The sequence below is a fragment of the Dendrobates tinctorius genome, unplaced genomic scaffold (assembly GCF_039654945.1).
Source record: "Dendrobates tinctorius isolate UK_male_01 unplaced genomic scaffold, ASM3965494v1 ptg000160l, whole genome shotgun sequence".
Lineage (NCBI taxonomy): Eukaryota > Metazoa > Chordata > Amphibia > Anura > Dendrobatidae > Dendrobates > Dendrobates tinctorius.
This window is the reverse complement of record NW_027361827.1, coordinates 24,874,125-24,887,577: the sequence shown is the minus strand read 5'-3', so window position 1 is coordinate 24,887,577 and position 13,453 is coordinate 24,874,125. Positions and strand designations below refer to the sequence as shown.

General features: G+C 41.4%; 1 protein-coding gene across 4 annotated transcripts in view; it reads right to left on the bottom strand.

Annotated features, from left to right (window-relative positions):
- Positions 1–13,453, bottom strand: part of TSTD2 (thiosulfate sulfurtransferase like domain containing 2) — a 46,065-nt gene that overhangs the window by 14,435 nt on the left and 18,177 nt on the right. For all 4 annotated transcript variants that reach the window (XM_073549732.1, XM_073549733.1, XM_073549731.1 and 1 more), the window contains 3 exons: positions 8,382–8,504; positions 6,740–6,845; positions 4,827–4,942 (listed from right to left, as the gene is read on the bottom strand). In XM_073549732.1, coding sequence (XP_073405833.1) covers positions 4,827–4,942; positions 6,740–6,845; positions 8,382–8,504 — 345 coding nt within the window. The remainder of the gene's footprint in view (positions 1–4,826; positions 4,943–6,739; positions 6,846–8,381; positions 8,505–13,453) is intronic.

The window sequence follows — 13,453 nt, the reverse complement described above, 5'->3', positions numbered from 1 at the left end:
GGGAATACTCGGATTCTGAAGACATACTGCATGTAAAAATAATAAAAATCATTAGTACATACATAATTTAAAAGGACAGGCATATAATGTAATATACTCACATTCTTCGCTGATATAAGATGGGTTCCTTGTTGACTGTCTGCTCTCCAATCTGTCAGTGTAGTAGTGGCAGAGTTTTGGCAGGCACCTCCTTTATATAGACTTTTTTTTTGACTTTAGAAGATTATAACTAGTACAACAAGTGGACACTACCAAAAAAACGCAGCGCTAAAAAAACGCTTACATGCGCATGCCAGTGCGCACGTATGCGCATCCATAGGCTATAATGGCCATTTTTAGCGCAAAACGTGCGCATACGTGCGCATGCGCTTTTTTGCAGGGCCAAAAAATGCAACATGCTGCGTCTGGAAAATACAAACGCACACCCCAAAAAAACGCAGCGCATGAAAATCGCATACGTGCGCATGCCAGCGCGCAGGTATGCGCACCCATGTTAAATATAGGGGAAAAAACGCATGCGCACGTATGCGTTTTTTTACAGCGCAAAAAAACGCAAATGTGAAACCAGCCTAACACACATTTTACATCCAAATATCATGTTATCCTGCTGTTTCATTGCACTTTCATGTAAATTCTATAACGCAGGTGGGTTTTTTGTTCACTTGTATGCCATGTTCTTGCAACCAAATTCACTAACATTATGGAGTGTTCTAACATCAGCTTACTAGAAAAAAACCTATTTAAAATATAACTTTTAATAAGTGTAATAATAAAACAAGAAGTCTTGATAACCCCTATATAGTGATGTTTCAGTACTAAAAATGGCAAAGGGCTACAAAAAAAGTACTAGAGGTAAAGAATACAATTTAAACCCTCTAGCCTATCGGTATTGCCAGTGTAATGTATATCTGGCTAATAACAACCCCGGCTTACAAGATCAGAGATTAACCCCTCTAAATACCTAAAAAAAAAAAAAAATATATATAATAGCACCAGGATCTAGACCCTCAACAATTGAAGTGGTATAATTGTGCTCAAAAGTACATCAGTCTCACTCAGCCGATGTGCAGAAAAGAGTGATCTGACCCTAGATACACAACTTATCTGAACGCCTACTTAGATGCGGAGGTTGGCACCATAAGATAATGAGAATGGCGCCCCCGCTCGTCCGACGGCTGTCCCTCCTCTCCTACTTCACCCTATAGGACGTTAGTCAGAAACAGAAGGCCAGATGGCCTGTATCCACTGTTCAATAAGTATTAGATGGTCATGGGTGAAGACGTATTTTAAACGCATGTAGCATACATAAAAAAAAATACTATATATATATATATATATATATATATATATATATATATATATATATATATATATATATATATATATATATATATATATATATATATATATATATATATATATAAGGCGGTAGTTCAAACAACTGCACACTTAACCACTCACAGCATATACATCATAATGAGTAAACTTATATAGATAAAGTAGCCACTAAAAAATGTTGAGGGTGAAAAACAAGATAATCGGAGACACTAGAGGTAGGAGTCACATGTGGTGAGAAGACCATTTCCTGTTTAAAGCCGCACTGAGCATGCTTATCCTTATGTACTATCTATGATAATCTTCATCTGTATTTATGTGGTATTTTGGTGTGCATATTTCTTGTTGGAATATCAATTTATATCACTCTTGTGATAGTTTGTTATTCTCCTTTAGCACCATGTGTGGTCTCTGTGATAAATCCCCCGTTTATCATGTTTTCCTTTTGAGGGTGATGGTTTGAATATGGTGCTGTATCTAGACACCAACAGTTTGTTTTTCTCCCTCAACATTTTTAGTGGCTACTTTATCTATAAGTTTACTCATTATTATGTATTTGCTGTGAGTGGCTAAAGCCCCCGTTACACACTGCGATATCGCTAGCAATATCGCTGTAAAGTCACCGATTTTGTGACGTTACAGCGATATTGCTAGCGATATCACTACATGTGATACTTACCTCCGACCAGCTCCCCCGCTGATTATCGCTGATCGCGCGAGAAGCTGCTGGACCATTCCTCGTCGGTCACTTCCTGCGGCGCTTCCTGCTGTGACGACGAGCGACGCATGGAGCCGGGCGGGAGGACGCAGGATTACGCGTCTGACAGGTAAGTAGCGATCCCCGTCCCCAGCAATGTCGCTGGTGAGATCTTCCTGAGTGGCAGCTCACTAGCGACCACCTAGTGATGCACCAGCGATCCTGACCGCGTCATATCGCTTGTCGGGATCGCTGGTGCATTGCTAGGTGTAACGGTACCCTTAGTGTGGAGTTGTTTGAACTACCTCTTTTCCTCAGAGTGTTCTAACATCAATATAACATCTTTGGCTGTGTAGTCCCAGATCAATATTCTAGACATCTCCGCAGTATAAACCACACAGTGCAATCCAAGTACAGCATTTACTATCAGCAAATCATTGCAATAAGCAGCATTTTACATTCACCCACACAGCCCTCCTACGCCAAGCTAGAAACCATCCACAGAACAGCCCACATGTAGGACCTGTCCTGTGGGTTTTAGATTAATGGAGTATTCCCAAGTGTTCTCTTGAGCAGCTCATAGCTACATAGATATTAATGGGCTGGAGAGAGCTGACTAGGATGTTAGGAGTTAATCCCTTTCCTGGGATGGAATTACTGCCCATACTTGAACCAAGCTCCATGGAAAAAAGCTGTAAACTATGTAAGATCAAAGCTCTCATTGCAAAAGAATAAAAACACACAGAAAAGGCATGTCAAATGCGAACTTGCTTATTTTCATGCTAACTAACAAAAGTAATTTAATAACACGAGACTACCTCTTTAACCCCTTCATGACGGAGCCCTTTTTCGTTTTTGAGTTTGTTTTTCGCTCCCCTTGTTCCCAGAGCCATAACTTTTTTTTATTTTTCCTTCAATATGGCCATGTGACGGATTTTTGAGGGCAGAGTTGTACTTTTGAAAGACACCATTGGTCTTACCATATCGTGTACTTGAAAATGGGGAAAAAATTCCAAGTGCGGTGAAATTGCAAAAAAAGTGCTGTTCCCCAACTATTTTTTGGAATTTTTTTTACCATGTACATCAAATGCTAAAACTGACCTGCAAATCTGATTCTCCAGGTCATTACGAGTTCATAGACACTAAACAAGGTTCTTTTTTATTTAATAACAGGTGAAAAAAAAATCCAAAGTATGTTAAAAAAAAAAAAAAAAAAAATTCTGCCATTTTCCAAGACCTGTAGCGTCTCCATTTTTCAGGATCTGGGGCAGGGTGAGGGCTTATTTTTTGCCTGCGGAGTTGACATTTTTAATGATACCACGTTTGTGCAGTTATGATCTTTTGATCACCCGTTATTGCATTTTATTGCAATGTAGCAATGACCAAAAAAAATTAATTCTAGCGGTTTTCATTTTTTCTCATTACGCCGTTTACCGATCAGGTTAATTCTTTTTTATACTGACAGATTGGTGATACCAAATATGTGTATGTTTGATTTTCTTTTTTTTTTTAGTTGTTTTATTCTGAATGGGGCGAAAGGGGGGTGATTTGAACTTTTATTTGATTTATATTTTTAAAAACTTTTTTTTTTTTTACTTTTGCATGCTTTAATAGTCTCTATGGCAGACTAGAAGCTACATTACTTGGATCACCCCTGCTACATACAAGCGATGATCAGATCGCCTGTGTGTAGCAGAAATGCTCACTTGCACAGAGTGGCGCTTATGGCAATCTGGCTATGATAACCATAGAGGTCTGCTGGAGACCTCTGGTTGTCATGTCATCCATAGATGACCCGTGATCATGTGACGGGTCACTGATGGGCGGGATTAGTGACGCGCTACCAGTAGGTGTGAGTTAAATGCCGCTGTCAAGAGATTGACAGAGGCATTTATCTAGTTGAAAGCCGCGTGTGGCTTGTGATTCCACCAGCGGCTGTTGCGGGCACATGTCAGCTGTATAGATCAGCGCCGATGCCTGCACCAAACAGGGGGAGTCTGACATCGGCGTACTAATACGCCCATTGTTGGGTTAATATTAGGAATTATGAATATGCATAAAATATGCTGAGCAAATGATCATGGGCTGACACTGAGATCAAAGCGCCCCAGTGCAAGAATAGTGTTTGTGCCCCCCCTCCCCTCAAGCAGTACATGCATCAGAAAATCGCTGCACACACGTCACACAAGCATTATGCACACATCACTAGCACAGCAAACAGAAGCACAAATAGCGCACATCACACAAGCATTTTACGCACGTTGCAAAAGCACAAGGCACACATTGCATATGCTTAGGGCATATGTTCCATAAGCACAGATCACACAAGCACAGGGCACACTTTGCACATGTACATGACACAGCACACATTGTGTGAGAACACGTCACACATTGTACAAGCACAAGTCACAAGTCGTATACGCCACACATCGTACAAGAACATGTGGAATTGATATTGATTAATTATCCATGGGAGGGGGTCATCAACATCAGAAGTGGTTAAAAATCCCTTTAACACTTGTTTACCAATGTATGGTGACCATACGGAGTGTGGACAGCCATGTTTGTGCACCTCCCTACATACCCTGTGCATACTGAGTTTACCGTCTAAGCAGAGAAATGGAGCCAAGTCTAATTTTTGGCCTTAATCTTTTGGTACATAAGACCGTAAATTACACATGTAATAATTGTGCCCATTGGGTATAGCTTACATCATGAATGGTTTAGACTTGTTCACATTTTACAGCAACGCGTATACAGGTAGAAATCAAACTGTGTTGTTACAAATACATACTATTTTGCTTTCATAAAAATTGCGGCAGTCCAATAAAATGGTGTCCTTTTCTTCTTGTGAAGCGGATATATACTGTTCCACTCTTTTGTGAAACTCCTCTGGAGTAAGATGTGTGGCTAAAGTAATGAAAAAATAATTGGAAAGTGAGCAAGATTAAAGGCGTACTGTATTCTGGAGCATCTTTACGGCATGACATGTAGGGTTATAGTAGGAAAAAAACCCTCAAATTTCATGATTAATTAAGTCTTTATTATATAGGTTTAGATCACATAACCCATAAATTATTTTCAGATATCATTTTCTATATAAAAAGAAGAGAAGTGAATACCAAATATTAAAAGATAGCATCATAATCTTGTCAACATATAACACAAAACTGTCCAAAGTAATGAATATAACGGACAAAACTCATGAACTGATTATACAAATACTGTAAGAAATAGAGCTGAAGACTCACAGAGTATAGTCCTAAAATAACAGTTTATTAGAATAAGTTTAAAATACAGATTATTAAAATACAGAGACTGCTAGGCAGAGTAAAAGGAAATACAGACAGATAAAGTGCATAATGCAAAGCTACAACCCACTTGCCTAACCTATGCTAAATGAGTCTATCAGAAGTATCACACTTCTCCTGAAGAAGAATTGACGAAACGTACGTTGGGGCGACAGGGTTTATCCAGACTGATATATCCACCTGTAAGTATCATCTGCCTTAGAGCCTTTTACAGTGAAGGAAATTATTATTTGATCCCTTGCAGATTTTGTTAGTTGTCCCACTGATCAGCCATGATAAGTCTATAATTTTAGGGATAGATTCATTTTAACATTGAGAGATAACATATCAAAAATAAAATCCAGAAAATCACATTGTATAAACTATATAAATTTAGTTGCATTTAGGCATAGTAGGCAAGTGGATTGAAGCTTTGCATTATGCACTTAATCTGTCTATATTTCCTTGTACTCTGCCTAGCAGCCTCTGTATTTTAATAATCTGTATTTTAAACTTATTCTAATAAACTGTTATTTTAGGCCTATACTCTATGAGCCTTCAGCTTTATTTCTTTCAGTATTTGTATAATCAGTTCATGAGTTTATTTGTCTAATCTTGTCAAAGCAAGAATAAACCCTTCTAAATGTCAGGGATTAAGTGTCATGGGGTTACCGCGACAGTGAGAAGCCAGAAGACCGCAACGTCTGATTGCTCCTACTCCGGCACTGAGAAGAAGCACTTCTCCTTCTCCTTCATTTTAAATGTGTTTATTTCTTCTGGCAGAACAGGAATCACCCATGTTGGAAATCCCTGTGCTCACAGCTAGGCTCAGTTAGCCACTCCTTTCCCCTCTAAAATCTGGGCTCTGTTACAAATCCTTGTCGGAGCTAGCATTTGCTGCATGGCTAATGGTGGGAGTGGAGTTCATATGAGAAGGAAAGTTGGAGGAGTTATCTGACTGTTGCTTGGTTTGTATGTGTGGTAATTACTTATCCTTCTCTATTTTGGTTTATTCCCCTACCTTTACACTCCGACGCATTCTTCTGTTATATGTGAGTGAATATTGTGTGTGCGTGGAGTTTTCTGTTAATCCTTGTTTGTGTTCCCTTGTTTGTCGGGTTGGTGTACTTTCAGTGCACAGTACCGTCGCTCTTCCCTGGGTTGGGTAAATGAACAGATGGTGGGCTAACTCAGGAAACAGGGCAAGAGTGGAGGCCCCTTGCATCTTCACCTTCAGAAGTATCCTGAGGAGTATGGTGAGCTAGGGCGCCCCCTAGTGTTAGGGACAGGGAAGGGGCCCCTGGTCTTGGGTCACCCGACAGCTGTGTCATGACATTAAATGGTTTTGTACACAAGCTCAAAGATTTTATCCTCCAAGGTCATACCAACATACCAGATAATAGACTTCTTCACATACCTGTTTCTTTATAACTAACTTTCTGTGGATCAATGCCCATTGGCACAATTTCATTGAAAACACCAACACGAAGATCAGGAAAACAGTGCGCTCCCCCATCACTTCTCTGAAAAATCCATATAGGGTTGATAAAGAGCATATACTAAAGACGATGAAGTTAACCAATTTAAAGGGGCTGTCTGGGCTTAAATGAAAAGTCTATAGTCAATCTACAGTATGTGATTGCAGACTGCTCAATCGAGACAGCGTGCAATGAGCACACCGTCATAATCATCTTGTATTGGTTGTGTGGGCAGGCAGTCATGTAAATACACGCAAGCAATTTGCATGCTTGCCGTCACCAGCACTTCTCTAAATTCAATTAAAACTAGTCAGCATATTATTGCAAATATGTAAATCGCTCATCTGCCTGGGAAACCGTGACAGTGTGTGCATCGCGAACAGTCTTGATTCATTTCAACTTGGACAAATATTTAAATCCATAAAGAGGTTGTCCCCTACTTTTACATTAATGGCCTATCTTTAGGACACTTGGCACCCCCGCCGATTAGTTATCTGTGTCGGCAACTGCCACCCGTAAGTACTCACATGCCAAGCTGCTCCATCTACTTGTAGTGGCTGCCGCCGGGTACTACACATCCGATGCAGATAACAGCTGATCGGCGTGGCGGGTGTCTGTCATCAATGTACAAGTAGTGGACAACGTCTTTAACAAACTTGGATTTTTCTTGATCTTTTTCCAATTCTACTTGGGAGTACAATTATGGGGATACCAAACTTGAATGGATTTTTTATTTAAGTGGTGACATTTTTTCCTGTCACCATTTTCAGATTCCTAACTTTTATACTGAGATAATGGTGTTTTAATAACATTTTGGAGTATGATACCATTTTGGGTAGATACAACCTTCTGACCACTTTTTGTGCATTTTTTTAGGGAGGCATAATGACTGAAAAACTGCAATTCTGTACAGGTTGATTAATTATATATTTTGATAATCAATCCTTTACAGATGAGTACCAAATATGTTTATTTTTAACTAGTGAAAAGAGGAGTACTGTAATTTAAATTTTTAAAACTCTTTACCTTTTACTTTTTTTTTTAGCCCAATGAAAAAATTAACTGAACCTAAGAACGTTCAATCGCTTATCCTATATACTGCAATAAAAATATACAGCACTATATAGTGTTAATCACCGTCTTCTTTGTAAGCTCAGTCTCTAACTAAGCTTCACAGGAATACCAAATCGGCTGCCATGGAAGTCTTCAGCAGGACCCTAGCTAAGATAGCAACCCATTGGTTCCCTGCGATTATGTCGTGGGGTGTGGGCCAGTCTATACATGCACTGGCAAACACTCCACTTAAATAAATGCTCAGAGATTGACTGCGGTTTCTAATTGGTTATAGGTTTCGATCGGTGCTCAGCTCAGGACACTACAGTTAGAGGCAGATGCGAGTGCAGCAGGCTCAGCTCCTGATCCTTTCCATGGTGGATGTATCAGTCATAGGGCATTAAGGGGTTATGCATAAAAATGGCATGGTGGTCAAAGCTGTCCTCTACAGATTTTATGCTTTGTTATCCAGTAAAATGTATATACAGATTTCTACTTCATATAGGCAAGGCAAAACTTAAATCTTACCTTAAAATCCTCCAGGCACATTTGTTTAAACAAGGGATGTGAGTGCATTGCGTTGATATAAAGCTTAGTGGAAACTTTGCTCCCTCCCACTGTTCCATTGATTCCTTCTGAAGCTATGCGAATCTAAAAAAAATAAATAATTGAACATAGTAAAAAAATAAATAAATAATGAGACAAATCTTCTGCCACATGATTCAACAGAGTATCATTTACATTTTCATATCAAAGCTTTCATAGGCCTGTTTCACACTTCTGTTTTTTTGGGTCAGTTAAAATCCGCCAAAATGGCGGAAAGCGGATCCGTTGCTTACTGATGTGAACGGATGCCACCGGACCGTTTTATTTGACGGATCCGCCGAATGAAGAATTTTAAAGGAGCCGCTGCCCGAGAGAGAGACAATTTTTTTCGTCCGCCAGAAAGGATTTCAGGGTTAAATTTCCAGCTGACTTCCTTTCTCCGGGCATGCGCACTGTAAAATGCGGATCCTGCAGCAAAAAAAAAAAAAAAACGTTGCAGGGTCCGTCCAGGCATGTCGGCGGACGCAAAAAATTTGACGGATCCGCAAAAAAACGGATCCAACGGATGGCCATCCGTCAAGATCCGCCGTTAATGCAACTCAATGGTGAAAAAAACGGATCCGCCAAAAAAAATGGCGGATCCGTTTTTTTTCAAAAACCGGCGGATTTTGACTGATGGTCAAAAACGGAAGTGTGAAACAGGCCATAGTAGCAGGCAACAAACACAACTCGGCTCTGCACTGCCTAGTTATTACTAGCTCCGTGATGGAGGAGTGCAGGAGAGCTGAGCTCTGCTAGAAGCTAGTCAACAATGATGTAAAAACACACCAACAGCTAACCTAATATAGATGACAGAAGATGACAGAAGATAAAATCGCTGAGGCAGGGTAATGCACAGGAGCAGAGAATGCAAAGAGGCATAAATTGTACTCCAAGGTACAACCCCTGGCAAAAATTATGGAATCACCGTCCTTGGAAGATGTTCATTCAGTTGATCAATTTTGTAGAAAAAAAAAGCAGATCACAGACATGGCACAAAACTAAAAAGTCAATTCAAATGGCAACTTTCTGGCTTTAAGAAACAGTAAAACCAATCAAGAACAAAAAATGTGGTAGTCAGTAATGGTTACTTTTTTAAACCAAGCATAGGGAAAAAATTATGGAATCACTCTAAATTTTCATTCCCAAAACTAACAACTGCATCAAATTAGATCTGCTCGTTAGTCTGCATCTAAAAATGAGTGAGCACACCTTGGAGAGCTGTTGCACCAAGTGGACGGACATGAATCATGGCTCCAACACGAGAGATGTCAATTGAAACAAAGGAGAGGATTATCAAACTCTTAAAAGAGGGTAAATCATCACGCAATGTTGCAAAAGATGTTGGTTGTTTACAGTCAGCTGTGTCTAAAATTTAGACCAAATACAAACAACATGGGAAGGTTGTTAAAGGCAAACATACTGGTAGACCAAGGAAGACATCAAAGCGTCAAGACCAGAAACTTAAAGTTATATGTCTCCAAAACAGGAAATGTACAACAAAACAAATGAGGAACGAATGGGAGGAAACTGGTGTCAACGTCTGTGACCGAACTGTAAGAAACTGCCTAAAAGAAATGGGATTTACATACAGAAAAGCTAAATGAAAGCCATTAACACCTAAACAGAAAAAAACAAGGTTACAATGGGCTAAGGAAAAGCAATCGAGGACTGTGGATGACTGGATGAAGGTCATATTCAGTGATGACTCGCGAATCTGCATTGGGCAAGGTGATGATGCTGGAAATTTTGTTTGGTGCCATTCCAATGAGATTTATAAAGATGACTGCCTGAAGAGAACATGCAAATTTCCACAGTCATTGAGGATATGGGGCTGCATGTCAGGTAAAGGCACTGGGGAGATGGCTGTCATTACATCTTCAATAAATGCACAAGTTTATGTTGATATTTTGGACACTTTTCTTATCCCATCAATTGAAAGGATGTTTGGGGATGATGAAATCATTTTTCAAGATGATAATGCATCCTGCCATAGAGCAAAAACTGTGAAAACATTCCTTGGAAAAAAAAGACACATAAGGTCAATGTCATGGCCTGCAAATAATCCGGATCTCTATCTAATTGAAAATCTTTCGTGAAAGTTGAAGAAAATGGTCCATGACAAGGCTCCAACCTGCAAAGCTGATCTGGCAACAGCAATCAGAGAAAGTTGGAGCCAGATTGATGACGAGTACTGTTTGACACTCATTAAGTTCATGCCTCAGAGACTGCAAGCTGTTATAAAAGCCAGAGGATGTGCAACAAAATACTAGTGATGTGTTGGAGTGTTTTTTTGTTGGTTTGTTTTTCATGATTCAAATGGACAATACTCTATACTCCTGCTTCTAGACCTGTCCTCTGCATTTGAAACAGTTGACCACTGCCTCCTACTACAGATCCTCTCCTCCTTCGGCATCAAAGGCCTTGCCCTATCCTGGATCTCCTCATACCTTTCCAACCACACATTCAGCGTCTCCCACTCCCACACCACCTCCTCATCCCACCCTCTCTCTGTTGGATTCCCCCAAGGCTCTGTTTTAGGACCCCTACTCTTCTCAATCTATATACTTGGTCTGGGGCAACTCAAAGTCCCATGGATTCCACTACCACCTTTATGCTGATGACACTCAGATCTACCGCTCTGACCCAGACGTCACCTCTCTGCTGTCCAGAATCCCAGAGTGTCTATCAGCCATATCCTCCTTCTCCTCTCGCTTCCTCAAACTCAATGTAGACAAATCTGAACTCATCATCTTTCCTCCATCTCACAGATCTTCCTTACCCGACCTAGCTATAACAATTAATGACATCACACTTTCCCCAGTACCAGAAGTCCGCTGCCTCGACGTAACCTTTGACTCTGCCCTGTCCTTCAAACCGCACATCCAAGCTCTTTCTACCTCCTGTCGCCTCAAGCTCAAAAATATTTCCAGAATCCGTCCTTTCCTCAACCCTCAATCTACTAAAATGCTTGTGAATGCCCTCATCATCTCCCGCCTCGACTACTGCAACATCCTTTTCTGTGGTCTCCCTGCTAGCACCCTCGCACCTCTCCAGTCCATCCTTAACTCTGCCGCCCGACTAATTCATCTCTCTCCTCGCTACTCCTCCACGTCTCCCCTCTGCAAATCTCTTCACTGGCTCCCATTCCCTCAGCGTATCCAGTTCAAATTACTAATACTGATCTACAAGGCCATCTATAACCTGTCTCCCCCATATGTCTCTGAACTAATCTCCCGATACCTTCCCTCACGTAATCTCCGGTCCTCCCAAGACCTCCTTCTCTCCTCCACACTTATTCGCTCCTCACCCAACCGCCTCCAAGACTTCTCCCGAATAGCCCCTATTCTCTGGAATTCTTTGCCCCAACAAGTCCGACTATCAACCACATTTGGATCCTTCAGACGGAACCTGAAAACCCACCTCTTCAAGAAAGCCTACAGCCTGCAATGACCCCGCTACCTCCTTCTCTCTCACCACTACCGGTGATATCACCTCAACCAACACCGGAACTGCTGCAACCCACCAACCTACTGTCTCCTTCCCCACCATCGTGTAGCATGTAAGCCCGAAAGGGCAGGGTCCTCTCTCCCCTCTGTATCAGTCTGTCATTGTTAGGCTAGTTTCACATTAGCGTTTACGGCCGCAGCGTCGGGCTGCGCACAGCTGCTGCTAAGCCCCGCCCCCTGCCACGCCTCCGCCGGTAGCTCCGCCTACGAACGCATGACGCTGCATGCATCCTGCGTCCCTTATCTTTAGCACTGGGGACGCAGACCGTGTGCAGGTATGCGTTTGGCGGCGCATGCGTCCTTTTGACGCTGCGCCGAGCGCACCAAATTGCAACCTGTTGCGTGTGGCGCTGGTCGGTGCAGCGTCAAAAGGACGCATGCACCACCAAACGCATACCTGCGCACGGCCTGCGTCCCCAGTGCTAAAGATAGGGGACGCAGGACGCATGTAGCATCATGTGTCCGTAGGCGGAGCTACCGTCGGAGGCACGGCAGGAGGCGGGGCTTAGCGGCGGCCGTGCGCAGCCCGACGCTGCGGCCGTAAACGCTAATGTGAAACTAGCCTTAGTTTGCTTACTGTAAGTGATATCTGTAATTTGTATGTAACCCCTTCTCATGTACAGCACCATGGAATCAATGGTGCTATATAATAATAATAATAATAATAATAATAATAATGATTCCATATTTTTTTCCTAAGAATTAAGTGATTCCATAATTTTTTTCCTATGCTTGTTTTAAAAAAGTAACCATTACCGACTACCACATTTTTTGTTCTTGATTTCTTTTAGTGTTTCTTAAAGCCAGAAAGTTGCCATTTGAATTGACTTTAGTTTTGTGCCATGTCTGTGATCTGCTTTTTTTTCTACAAAATTAAACAACTGAATGAACATCCTCCAAGGCCGGTGATTACATAATTTTTGCCAAGGGTTGTAGATATACATTAGGTCCGTGGTGGAGGCAGAGCAGAGCTATGCTGGTGGTAAGCTAGATGATAGAAGCCTGCACTGTATTTGATCTACCAGTAGTGGAACTACAGAATGATGGTTCTAATGGCAACTGGAGGGTAAATACAGAGTGGAAGTCAGTGGCCAGTGTACTAGAGCAAATGACGAGTCAATCAGGCAAAGATGGGTGCTGCTATTTTGAGAATATAGCAGAAGCTAAGGAGCTGCAAGTGCACTGTCAAGATCCGATGCACTTCCAGACTGAACTTCAAAACGCAATTTCTCCCTGCTGGAGCTGCGCTTTGTGGTTTATCTTTTAATGGCCTACACAGACAGAATAATGGTTTGAGAAGATAAAAGTTTCTGACAGGTTCTCTTTAAATAATCATGCTGTCCAGGCTGTAATAATGCCCAGTGTTGCTTTACTGACATGCCAAGATCGGCTTAAGATCGTCAGAATACTTTTTGATATCCTGATTTCCGGGATTGACCAGTACAGTCAGATATGCTTGCCTAAGGTTATCCGCATACCCCAAAAATGCCTTGAGACAGAGGGGTG